We start from the raw sequence: 16,067 nt of genomic DNA, 5'->3' as shown, positions 1-16,067 counted from the left end.
AGACCAGGACTCAGGACTCAGGACTTGTTTTGGTGGTTTGTGACTCACGTTCACAGTCAGTGTTTGTTTCCCGCTGAGCTCCATCTGTGACTCCTAAAGACGCTGAGCTCTATGTTTAACCGTCTGTACCGTCCAACTGTTCCTCACCACGAGTTTGTGAGCACTTTTCACACTTTCAGAGGTCAGAGCGGAGTTTTGTTGTGACGCTAACAACAACTAGCATGCTAACAACACACGTTAGGCTGTGTAATTACATGCTAACGCCACACAGCTGTCTCATTTTGACCCTTAGAGCTGCTTTTATACAATATATCTGTCTTTTACCGTCTTTTCCTAATTGTTCCTCGCGTTTTCACACTTTAAGAGGTCAGAGCGGAGTTTTGTTTTGACGCTAACAACAACTAGCATGCTAACAGCACACGGCACGGCTGTATAATTACATGCTAACACCACACAGCTGTCTCATTTTGACCCTAAGAGCTGCTTTTTTACAATATATCCGTCTTATATAAGTCAACATTTCAGTGAATTATGTAATAGAGAGTAATACACTTTCTTTGTAAATAATATCCACCTAGAAGTATTCCAGTCAGCATATTTATACCTTTATGTGTTTACAACTGCTTTTTTAAAACCTTTATGTACATTAGAAACGATCGTTTGACTAAAATAATCGGTAGTTGCAGCCACTCTCCACGTGAAATACAAAACTTAGTATCGAGTTCAAAGTCTTTTCTATCGGCACAAACGGCTTTCACGATATTTTTGCCGTCGTTTTGTACTTTGTTTTTGACTTCCTATTGGATTTTTTGTTTGTTTCGTTCCAGCCTGCAAGAGCCAAGGTTTGCTGGAGTGTCGTAACGGTCAGTGCATCCCGTCGGCCTTTCGCTGCGACGGCGAGAACGACTGTAAGGACGGCAGCGACGAGGAGCAGTGCAGAGGCGAGCAGAGTGAGACCTCCCCAACCACCTCCATAACACGTCTTTGTTCACCTTTTATATTTGGCTTTGGTTAAAAAGGAGGATGTTTTTGAGCTTTTGACCGTATTATAACATCAAAAACACGTATTTAGCATGTCGGGGGCAATAGCTTTTGTTCATTTTCCCACGGCGATTCCCGCTTCTGCCAGAAGATGGAGCGCCAACACAAATCGTCACAAGGGAACGCCTCACAGATGTAACGCAATGTACGCTTTCAGTGGAAACGCGAAATAGCAAAGCAGAAGAACTAAAGAGCGTGTTTAAAGGCCAATAACAATACAACTAGTGTCCTTTAATTATTTATTTGTTTAATTATTTGTTTGTTTATAGTATTATTTAACTTTTTATTGTTTTTAGTGCCACTGTGTCATAGATTCAGGTTGTTTTTATCGTTTGTTATCGCTCTGTTCCAGTCCCCGCCTCGTCGTGTCCTCCCGGTCAGTCGGGCTGTGGCTCCTCCTCCTCCTGCTCGGCGTGCGGCGGCAACCACTCGTGTGACTCCGCCCACAACCACACCAACACCTGCTGTGAGTCGACGGTACACGGCGTTTCAATCGAGGTCAAAATTCTGATTCGTTCATTTCTTAATCGTCAGCACTGAAACGAGCGTAACCACGGTTCTACGACTCTCGGGTAACGCTTTCCTTTCCTTGCGTCACATATTTATGAACCAGACGAGCTCCTCCGGGGTTTTAAAGTTCACATTTACATTTCCACAGACTTGATCAAATTGGAAAATAATTTGAATGAAAATCAGAGTACTATAATCATTCTCTCACATCTCTCCATCTTTCCTTTCTCTCTCACATCTCTCCCTCCTTTTCTCCCCATCTCACCTCTCTCCTCCCCTCCCTCCTCTTCTCCCCATCTCCCTCCACCCTCCTCCCTTCCCTCCTTTTCCCCCCCATCTCCCTCCTCCCTTCCCTCCCTCCCTTACCCCCCTTCCCTCCCTCCCTTCCCCCCCTTCCCTCCCTTCCCTCCCTTCCCTCCTCCCTCCCCTCCCTTCCCTTCCCTTCCCTCCTCCCTTCCCCCCCTTCCCTCCCCTCCTCCCTTCCCTCCTCCCTCCCTTCCCTCCCTTCCCTCCCTTCCCCCCCTTCCCTCCCCTCCTCCCTTCCCTCCCTTCCCCCCCTTCCCTCCCCTCCTCCCTTCCCTCCTCCCTCCCTTCCCTCCCTTCCCTCCCTTCCAGCCCAGTGTGAGCCCATCTCCCTAGAGCTGTGCCTGAACCTGCCGTACAACTTCACCATGTTCCCGAACTTCCTGGGGCACCACTCCCAGCGAGAGTCGGCCGTTTCGTGGGAGGCCTCGTTGTTCCCGGCGCTGGTTCAGACCGGCTGTTTCCCGTTCCTCATGTTCTACGCCTGCAGCCTCCTCGTCCCCAAGTGTGACCCTGCCACCGCCCAGAGAGTGCCCCCCTGCAGGTGAGTGCGGGTGCTACAAGGGAGGCTAAAGCCACGTTTCGACCGGCTTAAGTTAGAGCGCTTTGGAACGATTCTTAAGGGTTTGGTGGACATATTTTGCACTGGAAATATCTTTTATCTTTTGGTCGTGATGCGGTTAACAAGGAACAGTTGATCTGTGCTAGTTTTGTTTGCTGTTTTGTCCGTCGGCTTAGCATAAATAGTCTCCGTCACTGGAAATACAGCGGTTTTTCACAAGTTCAAGTCAGCTTTTCATGTGAAATTATTAGTTTCTACCTATATCTTCTTCTTGCCATCTTATTTTCACCTGAGTATGTGTTAACCTGTTACCATCCACCTATTTTCGCCCTGTGCACAATGGTTGGACATACCCAAATGGCATTGCTTATTAAAAGAGGATCTTATGTTCCACATGCAAGTGTGATGCATCATTAGAAAGCTTAGGCCTTCTAGTTTCTGCAGATGTGCACATGAACACTGTCAGGGCTTCAGAACTTACACTACAGAGGCCCAAACATAAACAAAACATCCTTTTTTAGTCTCGCCTGAATATTGTTAATTTGTAATGGTCCTGAGCATGACATACTTCATTGTGTGCATATGCTGTTCACTGTACATGCTGTTTATCTTGTTGACAACAACTGTGTAAAGTTTCAGATCTCTAGGAACAGGCATTTTGGTGCTGTTGACTTTTTGTATCAAAAAGTATATTCGGAACAAGTGATCCAAATATGTGCCAACTGTGCCAAACTGTTTTATTACAATTTTAGCACCTCTATGATCATAAAACATACATTTTGATGTTTTGTAGGCCACTAATAGCAATTATAACTGCTAAAAAAAAATATGTGAAAATGTGTAAATATGAGTTTACCCATGAATTTCCCATATAGAGGTTAAAAAAAAATATATATAATATTTTTATTTCATTTTTGTATTGATATAATAATACATATATCTAACAAAATGCACGTCCAAAAGGCTAATAAAATCAGAAAACGTTATGCGCAAAATCCTGCCGAGAAATCTGGCTCTTTACAGCCTTCCCGGAGCCTTACGCACGAGAATACAGAAGATTCTGTGTCAATAAGCCCTTTGTCCCGCCCCTCTTTCTAAAGCTATTCTCATTGGCTAGAATAATATGTCAATCAAACTCGGCTACGTCATTCACACGCGGCGCTATTTAGATGTAAACAGACTAATCCATGTGCGTCGCAAGCGGCACATTTTTTTTTGCGGAGGCTGTAGCAAACAAACCCGTGGACAGAAAAATTCGTGGATGGTCTCATTCTGTAGGTAACAGTCTGAAGAAAAGAAGGATACCCAACATTATTTTATAGGTCAAACAGGTCATTTGTTATGGACGGAGAAATGCGCCGGACAAGCGCATTCTCGTCCGGCGAGAAACGAAGAAAAGTTTGTTTACTTGACAATATCTCGAAATCGGATAACTTCAGGAAAAATACAAGTGGATATTGTTTTTCAATGGTTCCTTACGGACAGACTGAGCACAAGGATGTACAGAATTAAAGCCGTTTCGTCCGTCATAAACAGCAAACTGGACAACTTGGGAAGCAACTCACCTGCCACGGATCGCTGAAATAGACCGTACAGTTGAGACACTTTCAGACCGTGCTGATCCGCTCCCATGTGAACCGGTGGAAACATGGCTTAAACCGCCCTAATATTTGCACCATACCGCAAAGAAAGTGAAGCGGCTGTTAATCCTAAGTCGGTCCTAAACGAGGCATCTCTTGTCCCGGCAGGTCGCTGTGTCGAGGGGCAAAGGAACGCTGTGAGTCGGTGTTGGGGATCGTTGGTCTGCAGTGGCCCGAGGACTCGGACTGCTCCCAGTTTCCCGAAGAGGATGGGGGCGCCCCTTGCCTGCTGCCAGCGGACGGCACTGACGGTAAAACTCCATCTGGTTTAATCCTGGTTTGGTCCTGTTTTTTTTTCTTGGCATGGTGTTGTTTTGATCCTGTTTTGATCCTGTTTTGATCCTGTTTTGGTCCTGTTTTTTTCTTGGTATGGCCCTGGTTTGGTCCTGTTCTTCTTGCTTTACTCCTGGTGATTATTCCATTTTGTCTCTTGTTTGCAGAGTGCTCCCCCAGTCACTTCAAATGCCGCTCGGGGCGATGTGTTTTAGCCACAAAGCGCTGCGACGGACATTTAGACTGCGATGACCAGAGCGATGAGGACCACTGTGGTGAGTCCTGGTTTAGACTTGGTTTGGACCTGGTTTGGACCTGGTTTGGACCTGGTTTAGACCTGGTTTAGTCAAAAAAGGGCTGTTTCAAGTTGCTCATAGTAAAGCATATGAGGCAAATCCTTTCCCAACTGTTCTAACTTGTCTCACTTGTCTCCACCCCTCTCTACTTGCCCCGCCCCACTGTCCTGCCTCCACCCCTCCCCGCTGGCCCCGCCCCTCTGGTTGCAGGCTGTTCAGAGCGCGCGTTATGGGAGTGCCCGGGCAGCTCTGTCTGTATAAAACCCTCCATGATCTGTGACGGTTTCCCAGACTGCCCCCTGCAGCTCGACGAGGCCAACTGCAGTGAGTCGCTTTCATCCTCTTCACCAGCGACCACTGTTCGTTTCATCAACTTACATTGTCTGTATTTTACATAAAAAAAAAAAAACACAATTAATGAGGACTGCTCCTGATGATGGTACTTTCTCAACTGGTTCATTTGTACTCAAGCAGTTGTGTACAAATGAGCTGCAATTTTCTTTACTTTTTTTGTATGACACGCACTTTTTATAATAAGATTGATTGATTGATTGATTGATTGATTGATTGATTGATTGACTAAACCTCACTTAATATGCAGACATTTTGAAACAATCATAGTTAATACTTACTTTGCTGATTTATAGTGTGGCCAAGTTGAAGACTGTACTGTTACTGAACAATGACTTTAGCATTTTTGTTCCATTCTCCTCAGCCGTGTGCAGCGATAACGAGCTCTCCTGTAACAACCACGAGTGTGTTCACCGTACTCTGTGGTGCGACGGCAAACAGCACTGCTCCGACAGCTCCGATGAGTGGGACTGTGGTGAGGCCCGCTTTAGACCCGGGTTGGTCCTGGTTTAGACCCGCTTTAGAGGCCAGGGTTAGTCCTGGTTTAGACCCGCTTCAGAGGCCCGGGTTAGTCCTGGTTTAGACCCGCTTTAGACCCGGGTTAGTCCTGGTTTAGACCCGCTTTAGAGGCCAGGGTTAGTCCTGGTTTAGACCCGCTTCAGAGGCCCGGGTTAGTCCTGGTTTAGACCCGCTTTAGACCCGGGTTAGTCCTGGTTTGGACCCACTTTAGAGGCCCGGGTTAGTCCTGGTTTAGACCCGCTTTAGAGGCCCGGGTTAGTCCTGGTTTCGACCCGCTTCAGAGGCCCAGGTTAGTCCTGGTTTAGACCTGCTTTAGACCCGGGTTAGTCCTGGTTTAGACCCGTTTTAGAGGCCCAGGTTAGTCTCGGTTTAGACTTCCGGCCCGGGTTAGTCCTGCTTTAGATTGGCTTTACGCTAAGTCTTGGTTTAGACCTGGGCTTGTCCTGGTTTGGACCGGTTTGATCAGATTTCAGATTTAGTCATAGTTTAGTCCTGGTTTGGATTTATATTAGATCTGCTTTATAGCCGGGTTAGTTATGGTTTAGATGTGCTTTAGATGTGGATTTACTCCTGTTTCAATCCTCTGTTTCTCCTAGTTTATCCCTGCTTTAGTCCGTCCTGGTTTTAGTCCTGGTCTAATCTTCTCTCTGGTCCTAGTCTCCCTGGAGGACCGGTCCGGCACGGTTCTGACTGTGCTTCGGTCCGGGGCCGAGTACCAGGTTTGTGCCGACGAATGGACCCAAGACCTGAGTGAGCTGACCTGTCGCCAGCTCGGGCTAGGGTAAGGTCAGTAACACACCACACTGCAAAGAACCACCGGCCAGGACAAGCAGCGCTGGGAGTTCTGGTAGTTCTGGGAGTTATTGTAGTTCTTGTAGTTCTGGTAGTTCTGGTAGTTCTTGTAGTTCTGGTAGTTCTGGTAGTTCTGGTAGTTCTGTTAGTTCTGTTAGTTCTGGGAGTTCTGGGAGTTCTGGTAGTTCTGATAGTTCTGGTAGTTCTTGTAGTTCTGTTAGTTCTGTTAGTTCTGGTAGTTCTGGTAGGTCTTGTAGTTCTGGTAGTTCTTGTAGCTCTGGCAGTTCTGGGAGTTCCTGTAGTTCTTGTAGTTCTGGTAGTTCTTGTAGCTCTGGTAGTTCTGGTAGTTCTGGGAGTTCTTGTAGTTCTTGTAGTTCTGGTAGTTCTTGTAGTTCTGGGAGTTCTGGTACTTCTGGTACTTCTGGTAGTTCTTGTAGCTCTGGTAGTTCTTGTAGTTCTTGTAGTTCTTGTAGTTCTGGTAGTTCTGGTAGTTCTGTTAGTTCTTGTAGCTCTTGTAGTTCTTGTAGTACCAGTATTTGTAGCTGCAGTATGAGTGGTGGCAACTAGTAGTAGTCATAGTACTAGTAGCTATTGTACTGATATTTTAATTAGTAGTTTGTGAAAAGTTGAAGTACAATATAAATAGGACTACAGTAATGGTTGTAGTATCCAATATAGTACTAGTATTTATTTGGTAGTAGTTTTAATGGTAGCAGTGGAAGATGAAATATTTAAACACATATTTAAAATTAAAACACTAAAATGAGACGATAAAATAATTGCACCACCTTGAAACACTGTGTAGTTTAAATACTGCATCATATCTGCTGAACGCGCTGATGAATAATACAAAGTACTTTGAAATTGTTTAGTTTAGGGTGAATACTTGTGATATAAGTGTTCTGGCAGTGTCCTGACCGGTGCAGTGTCCTGACCGGTGCAGTGTCCTGACCGGTGCAGTGGCCTGACCGGTGCAGTGGCCTGACCCCTGTAGACCCTCTCTCCAGAGTCCCCTCCTCCGTGAGCGACGTCCCGGACCAGCCCGGGGTCCAGGGCCGACGCCGCTGGCTCCACGTTCATCCAGAGTCCGGCCAAAGAAACTCCACCGCTCTGCAGGGCCGACTGGAGAAGAGGAGGTGAGGAAGGGCCCCGCGACATAAGGGCCCGGTCACACAAGGGCCCCGCCACACACTCACACCAGAGTCATTCTAAACAATAAATAACCAACGTATTTAGTGACAATGAAGGGAACACCAAATATTAACTTTAGATTCCGGAACGCCCGTGTAAGTCGCCCACACATTCGATAGGGTCGGATGGTAAGCGCTCTGTTATCTCTGTATTAGAAATGTGCTGACAGGGATTAAACGTTTGACTAATTTTAACTTTTTTTGATTCGTGCCTTTTCTTTCATAAACGAGCGCGCCAACAACAACATGCATCTTCTAGAAAGTAAAATTGTGCTTAAAACAATTAAAACTCAAGTCAAATAAATAAAATTCTGTCGGGTTTAGTCAAAAGTCATGTACAATCCAGAAGGAATTGAGTTTCAAGCAGTGCAAACCCCAAAACAAAAGGTTAATTTATTGTAAATATTTGTAGTAGTAATTGCAAGTACACATGGATGTTAGTACTTTGGTGGATTGCCTCAATGAATTAAACGTGAAGTGAAAGTGGACATCCCGGCCTTATGCTTCTGGGAGTTACAAATATGTCAGAATTTATCCGGCAAACCTGGACATTTAACGTGAAAGCAGTTTAGTCACCCATGAGGACGTTTCTCTCATATCAGCCTAAATCTTGTTTTAGTCCTGGTTTAAATCTAGAGAAGACCTGGTTTAGTCCCGGGTTTGTCCCGTTATTGACTCATGTTCTTGTCTCTCAGTCACGCCTGTCACTCCCGAAGGAGAGTCTCTGTGCTCTGCTCCAGAGAAGGTACAAATACACACATGTACACACATGTACACACATGTACACACATGTACACACATATACACACATATACACATATATACACATATATACACATATACACAGATACACACAGATACACAGATACACACATTTACACACATATACACACAGATACACAGATACACACATGTACACACATGTACACACATATACACATATATACACATATACACATATATACACATATACACACATATACACATATACACACATATACACACATATACACAGATACACAGATACACACAGATACACATATACACACATGTACACACATGTACACACATATACATATATATATACACATATACACATATACACATATATACACATATACACACATATACACACATATACACATATACACATACACACAGATACACATATACGCACATATACACACAGATACACACATATACACACAGATACACACATATACATACATATACACATATACACACATACACAGCAACACACAGATACACACATACATTTTTACACATTTTGATAAATATTTTGTTAATTTATACTATATTCATAATTCCTTGTAAGTATTTTTAATTTGAATGAATTTAATTCAATGCATCTACACTTTCTTTTACAATATGCAAGTGCTACAACATCAATATTTTTCTTTTCTAATTTTTATATTTAACACAAACAAACAACCAAAAATATAACACAAAAAAACAGTGAGAAGTTAGATTTAAAGATACAACTTATAAACGCTGCTCCATCACTCCCTCACTTTTCTCATTCCCTTTCGTCCTCAGACTGTGGGCGTCGCCCTGCAATGGGCGGGGCCTCGGCGCGTCACAGGCACAGGAGGATCGCGGGGGACAGCGTTTCCTCTCGCAGACATAACGGTTCCCACCACGGCCACAACGGCAGCGCCGACGCCGTCGTCCACCGACAGAAGCGTATCCTGGGTGGGCGTGTCTCTCGCGCGGGGGCGTGGCCGTGGCAGTGCTCCCTGCAGAGTGGAGTGGGCGGCCATGTTTGTGGGTGCGTTCTGATCGGGAGAAGATGGGCCCTGACGGTGGCGCACTGCTTTGAAGGGTCAGTATCGGCACATGCTAAACTTATTTAATTAGACTTATTAATTAGACTTACTAATTAGACTCATTAATTAAACATATTAATTAGACTTACTAATTAGACTCATTAATTAAACATATTAATTAGACTTACTAATTAGACTCATTAATTAAACATATTAATTAGACTTTCTAATTAGACTTATTAATTAGACATATTTAATCAGACTTATTAATTCAACTCATTAATTAGACTTATCAATTAGACTTATTAATTAGACCAGGTTAAACTGCACATGTCACTCAAACGCACTGAATATTTCAGATTTTACTAAACATTTAGCCTGTTTGTCCCCAGTTTGACCATTTTTGTAAAGTTTATAATTGTACTTCCTGGTTGGTCATGAGCACAAATATGACATAGGTTTAGATAATTCCACAGCTGTTACCATAGCAACCAGACTGTAAACAAGAGCCAAACTACACATAAATGACACAGCAGTTCTGATCTGACGAAGAATCATACCATAAAACACCTTTATTCTGTTGAACCATCATTTAAACTGTCAGAATAGTGTCAGTTAAGTGTGAACCGTCTCTGTGTTTTCAACGTCACGTCGCACGTTGATGACATCACAGAGGGATTCAGCTCTTCCTGTCATTTTCCAATTTAATTTTTCCAATTTTCTTCACAAACTGCAACTACACAGATGTAAAACTGTGATAAATATTCACCAGGTTCTGTCCCACCAAACTGAGGCATAATTAGAAAAACAGGAGAACCTTCATATGGACTTTAATTATTGTAAATATTAAGAGTTGAAAGGATTATTCGACTAGTTGTGAGCACTAGTTTGGAACATTGTAATCATTAACTGCACTATAGTAAACAGAGTCTAAAAATACATAACAGTGGCATTATTACAATAAAAAATACAGATTTTTATACACATTTTATTCATAAATATTGTCTATCTAGAAGACTTCAGTCGCCATATTTCACTCTTTATCTGGTTTCAAATAGTTAATAGTTTAAACGAGTCGACCGCCAGAATAATTCTTGATAATATTGAAGGTGTTTGATGTGGTTCTGTCGTCCGTGTGTCAGACGCGAGAGCGCCGAGCTGTGGAAGGTGGTCCTGGGCCTGAGTAACCTGGACCATCCCGGGGCCCAGAGCCAGACCAGGGCCGTCCGGACCATCGTAGTCCACCCGAGGTACAACCGGGCCGTGGTGGACTACGACATCAGCGTGGTGCAGCTGGAGACCGAGGTCAGACCGGAACCAGGACCAGGACCAGGACCAGGACCAGAACCAGACAAGAACCAGACCAAGAACCAGAACCAGGACCAGAACCAGGACCAGACCAGGACCAGAGCCAGAATCAGAACCAGAACCAGACCAGAACCAGAACCAGACAAGAACCAGAACCAGAACCAGAACCAGACCCAGACCCAGACCCAGACCCAGACCCAGACCAAAAAACAAAAATCGAACTAAGGACTGACTCAAACAGGGTAAAGGACTAAACCAGAACCTACAAGGACTAAACCGCTACAAAACATGTTCCAAACCAGACCAACATTTGATCTAAAGCTCTAAGGGGCAGGATTGTGATCAAGATAGAACTGCCCCAAGATCGAGAGCGTTCACACTTGCAATAATCTGCATCAAAAGTGGGACCAAACTGAGGCTAAATCCAGAACGGTGGACTAGAAGAGGACTAAACCAGAACCGTGGACTAGATGAGGACTAAACCAGAACCGTGGACTAAATGAGGACTAAACCAGAACAGTGGACTAGAAGAGGACTAAACCAGAACCGTGGACTAGATGAGGACTAAACCAGAACAGTGGACTAGATGAGGACTAAACCAGAACCGTGGACTAGATGAGGACTAAACCAGAACCGTGGACTAGATGAGGACTAAACCAGAACAGTGGACTAGATGAGGACTAAACCAGAACCGTGGACTAGATGAGGACTAAACCAGAACCGTGGACTAGATGAGGACTAAACCAGAACCGTGGACTAGAAGAGGACTAAACCAGAACCATGGACTAGAAGAGGACTAAACCAGAACCGTGGACTAGAAGAGGACTAAACCAGAACCGTGGACTAGATGAGGACTAAACCAGAACCGTGGACTAGAAGAGGACTAAACCAGAACCATGGACTAGAAGAGGACTAAACCAGAACCATGGACTAGATGAGGACTAAACCAGAACAGTGGACTAGAAGAGGACTAAACCAGAACCATGGACTAGATGAGGACTAAACCAGAACCATGGACTAGATGAGGACTAAACCAGAATCGTGGACTAGATGAGGACTAAACCAGAACCATGGACTAGATGAGGACTAAACCAGAACCGTGGACTAGATGAGGACTAAACCAGAACCGTGGACTAGATGAGGACTAAACCAGAACCGTGGACTAGATGAGGACTAAACCAGAACCGTGGACTAGATGAGGACTAAACCAGAACCGTGGACTAGATGAGGACTAAACCAGAACCATGGACTAGATGAGGACTAAACCAGAACCATGGACTAGAAGAGGACTAAACAAGAACCGTGGACTAAATGAGGACTAAACCAGAACCGTGGACTAGATGAGGACTAAACCAGAACCATGGACTAGAAGAGGACTAAACCAGAACTCAAACTCAGGATATAGTCGGAGAGTAACGTGACGTGTCCCGCACGATCCTCCAGGTGCAGGAGACGGCGTTCGTGCGGCCCGTGTGCTTACCCGCCTTCAACCAGCTCCCGTCGCCGGACTCCTACTGTTACATCACGGGATGGGGCCACATGGGCAACCGCAGTAAGTGTCGTAACACGTCCGCGTCCAGTCACGTCAGTCTGGCCTAGTTACGCTGTTTATACACCAGGGGGCAGCACAGAGCTATGTCAGTGTGGCATGTTTGTCTCTGTTGTTGTTTCTCATACATAAAACATAAAACATATAGAACAGTTCAACTAAAGCCTCAGTTGTATTATGTGTCGTTGAAGTGATGTTCTGTGTTCTGTGTGTTGCAGTGCCCTTTAAGCTCCAGGAGGGGGCAGTGCGGATCATCTCCATGTCCCAGTGTCAGTCCTACTTCGACTCCAAAACTATAACTCCCAGAATGCTTTGTGCTGGTTATGATGCAGGCACGGTGGACTCCTGTATGGTAAGGACTAAACCGGGGCTAAACCAGGACTAAACCGGGGCTAAACCAGGACTAAAGCTGGACTAAACCAGGACTAAAGCTGGACTAAACCAGGGCTAAACCGGGGCTAAACCAGGACTAAACCGGGGCTAAACCAGGACTAAACCGGGGCTAAACCAGGACTAAACCAGGACTAAAGCTGGACTAAACCAGGGCTAAACCGGGGCTAAACCAGGACTAAACCAGGACTAAACCAGGACTAAACCAGGACTAAACCAGGTCTAAACCAGGATTAAACCTAGATTACACCTGGACTAAACCAGGACTAAACCTGGACTAAACCAAGACTAAAACAGGACTAAACCTGGACTAAACCAGGACTAAACCTGGACTAAACCTGGACTAAACCTGGACTAAACCTGGACAGAACCTGGACAGAACCTGGACTAAACCAGGACTAAACCTGGACTAAACCTGGACTAAACCTGGACTAAACCTGGATTAAACCAGGACTAAACCTGGACTAAACCTGGACAGAACCTGGACTAAACCTGGACAGAACCTGGACTAAACCAGGACTAAACCTGGACTAAACCTGGACTAAACCTGGACTAAACCAGAACTAAACCAGGACTAAACCAGGACTAAACCTGGACTAAACCTGGACTAAACCTGGACTAAACCTGGACAGAACCTGGACTAAAGCCGGACTAAACCCGGACTAAACCAGGATTAAACCTAGATTACACCTGGACTAAACCAGGACTAAACCTGGACTAAACCAAGACTAAAACAGGACTAGACCAGGACTAAACCAGAACTAAACCAGGACTAAACCTGGACTAAACCTGGACTAAACCAGGACTAAACCAGGACTAAACCTGGACTAAACCTGGACTAAACCAGGACTAAACCAGGACTAAACCTGGACTAAACCTGGACAGAACCTGGACTAAAGCCGGACTAAACCTGGACTAGACCAGGACTAGACCAGGACTGAACCAGGAGTAGACCAGGACTAAACCAGGACTAAACCTGGACTAAACCTGGACTAAACCTGGACTAAACCTGGACTAAACCAGGACTAGACCTGGGCCTTGTACTTGTATTATTATTATTATTACTTATATCTTTGAATAATAAAGATACCAACATACAAACTGACAGAACACAGTACAAACATCTCCATGGAGACGAGCAGGTGGCAAAACAAATGACCTCGTGCTCCTTTAATGTTTACAACTTTTAATAGCAGACTTATAATTGATTGATATTTTATGACTCTATTGTGCATTTCGACATAACACTATTAAACTACACATTAACTTTTTATCACTGTCATCACATCGTTCCCTCGTCAAAAACACACTTTCATTCATCCTGTTTGCGAGGTCCACTTCCAGAAAAAAGCACTCCGTTTCAAGTGTCCCGGAAATGTGGCATCAAAGGTAGAAATTATCGGGAAAAAAACACATTAAACACATTAATTACAACTGGATTCTTTTGTTTATTTGCCCATGGTTCTCCCTGCTGGCCATAGATGGAATTGTAACACAAAAAAACACCGTAATGTTACAAAATCATGCGTAGTTTTCCATGTATGCTTTATTTTAAGTTCTAAAACGTGAGATACCAAAGTAAAAGTACTCAAGAGCATGTTTAAACGCTAATTACAATACAATTAATGCATAATGTGTGTCCTTTAAGTTATATATTCAGTCAGTGGAGCTGGTGTGGAACTGTTCTTTTGGTCTGGTCTCAGGTCTAAGGACTAAACCAGGTCTGGTCTTGTCTCCCAGGGCGACAGCGGTGGTCCTCTGGTCTGTGAGGATCCGTCCGGTCGCTGGACCCTGTTCGGACTCACGTCCTGGGGCTCGGTCTGTTTCAGTAAAGTCCTCGGCCCCGGAGTCTACAGCAACGTGACACACTTCAGCCACTGGATCCAGCAACAGATCTACATCCACAGCTTCATCAAGGACTGAACCGGGACTAGACCGGGACTGGACCGGGGCTGGACCGGGGCTGGACCAGGACTGGACCGGGGCTGGACCGGGACTGGACCGGGGCTGGACCGGGACTGGACCGGGGCTGGACCGGGGCTGGACCGGGACTGGACCGGGGCTGGACCGGGACTGGACCGGGGCTGGACCAAGACTGTACAGGGACTGGACTGGGACTGGACCGGGATTGACCGGGACTGAGCTGGGACTGGACAGTGACTTTACCGGGACTGGACCGGGACTGGACCAAGAGTGGACTGGGACTGGACCAAGAGTGGACTGGGACTGGACCGGAACTGGACCGGGACTGGACAGTGACTGGACAGTGACTGGACAGTGACTGGACAGTGACTGTACAGGGACTGGACTGGGACTGGACCGGGATTGACCGGGACTGAGCTGGGACTGGACAGTGACTTTACCGGGACTGGACCAAGAGTGGACCAAGAGTGGACTGGGACTGGACCAAGAGTGGACTGGGACTGGACCGGAACTGGACCGGGACTGGACAGTGACTGGACAGTGACTGGACATGAACTGGACATGAACTGGACATGAACTGGACCGGAACTGGACCGGAACTGGACAGTGACTGGACATGAACTGGACCGGGACTGGACAGTGACTGGACATGAACTGGACATGAACTGGACCGGGACTGGACCAGGACAAATAATATAAAACTGGATTTAAACTTTATATTTAGACTTTCATTATTTATTTAAAATGCACACTTAGGACAAAAACTGGACCAACTTGGACCTGGTACTTCACTCACGTTAAGCGGGTCCAAACCAGGACTAAACTGGGACTAAAGCAGCACCTGAAACACAGACTCCATCGTCCACATCGTCCACATCGTCCACATCGTCCACATTTAGCTCCTCATTCCTCCTCCACCCGCGAGTCAAAGCCACAGTCTGACTTTGACTCATCCAAATCCATGTTGGACCGTTTTGTTTTGGACTTCCTGTTTTGTTTTGGACTTCCTGTTTTATTTTGGACTTCATATTTTGTTTTGGACTTCCTGTTTTGCTTTGAACTTCCTGTTTTGTTTTGGACTTCCTGTTTTTGTTTTGGACTTCCTGTTTTGTTCTTCCTTTTTTTGGGTATCAGAACAACAGGAAGAGGACTAAACCAGGTCTAAAAGTGTCTAATAAGTAGATTCAAACCTGGGTCTAAACCAGGACCGAACCAAGTCACAACCGGGTCAAAAACCCCAAACCAGGACCGGACTCCGACTCCCATGATGCTTCACTCTCTAGTGCCTGTACTTCCTGTGCACACGTTTTATTCTTACGGCGTGAGTGTTATTTTTTGGCTTGTTTTGCAGCGCCGGTCGACTGGGCCGGTTCTTCTTCTTCTTCTTCTTCTTCTTCTTCTTCTTCTTCTTCTTCTTCTTCTTCTTCTTCTTCTTCTTCTTCTTCTTCTTCTTCTTCTTCTTCTTCTTCTTCTTCTTCTTCTTCTTCTTCTTCTTCTTCTTCTTCTTCTTCTTCTTCTTCTTCTTCTTCTTCTTCTTCTTCTTCTTCTTCTTCTTCTTCTTCTTCTTCTTCTTCTTCTTCTTCTTCTTCTTCTTCTTCTTCTTCTTCTTCTTCTTCTTCTTCTTCTTCTTCTT

At 45.1% G+C, this 16,067-nt stretch overlaps 1 protein-coding gene across 1 annotated transcript in view; it reads left to right on the top strand.

Annotated features, from left to right (window-relative positions):
• The window catches only part of corin (corin, serine peptidase), a 32,005-nt gene extending 16,193 nt beyond the window's left edge, over positions 1-15,812 (top strand). The window contains exons 9-23 of the mRNA XM_072459349.1: positions 828-950; positions 1,394-1,507; positions 2,167-2,398; positions 4,165-4,307; positions 4,497-4,604; positions 4,836-4,949; positions 5,341-5,451; positions 6,153-6,276; positions 7,295-7,423; positions 8,173-8,222; positions 9,035-9,320; positions 10,407-10,569; positions 12,016-12,124; positions 12,340-12,473; positions 14,252-15,812. Of these exons, the coding sequence (XP_072315450.1) occupies positions 828-950; positions 1,394-1,507; positions 2,167-2,398; positions 4,165-4,307; positions 4,497-4,604; positions 4,836-4,949; positions 5,341-5,451; positions 6,153-6,276; positions 7,295-7,423; positions 8,173-8,222; positions 9,035-9,320; positions 10,407-10,569; positions 12,016-12,124; positions 12,340-12,473; positions 14,252-14,434 (2,123 nt within the window). The 3' untranslated portion in view covers positions 14,435-15,812. The remainder of the gene's footprint in view (positions 1-827; positions 951-1,393; positions 1,508-2,166; positions 2,399-4,164; positions 4,308-4,496; positions 4,605-4,835; positions 4,950-5,340; positions 5,452-6,152; positions 6,277-7,294; positions 7,424-8,172; positions 8,223-9,034; positions 9,321-10,406; positions 10,570-12,015; positions 12,125-12,339; positions 12,474-14,251) is intronic.
• Positions 15,813-16,067: the final 255 nt, after the last annotated feature.

This window comes from Eucyclogobius newberryi, unplaced genomic scaffold, assembly GCF_026437365.1.
Source record: "Eucyclogobius newberryi isolate DKJ021-1_F unplaced genomic scaffold, fEucNew1.0.hap1 SCAF_22, whole genome shotgun sequence".
Taxonomy (NCBI): domain Eukaryota; kingdom Metazoa; phylum Chordata; class Actinopteri; order Gobiiformes; family Gobiidae; genus Eucyclogobius; species Eucyclogobius newberryi.
The sequence above is the reverse complement of the archived record's forward strand: the minus strand, read 5'-3'. Positions and strand labels throughout refer to the sequence as shown.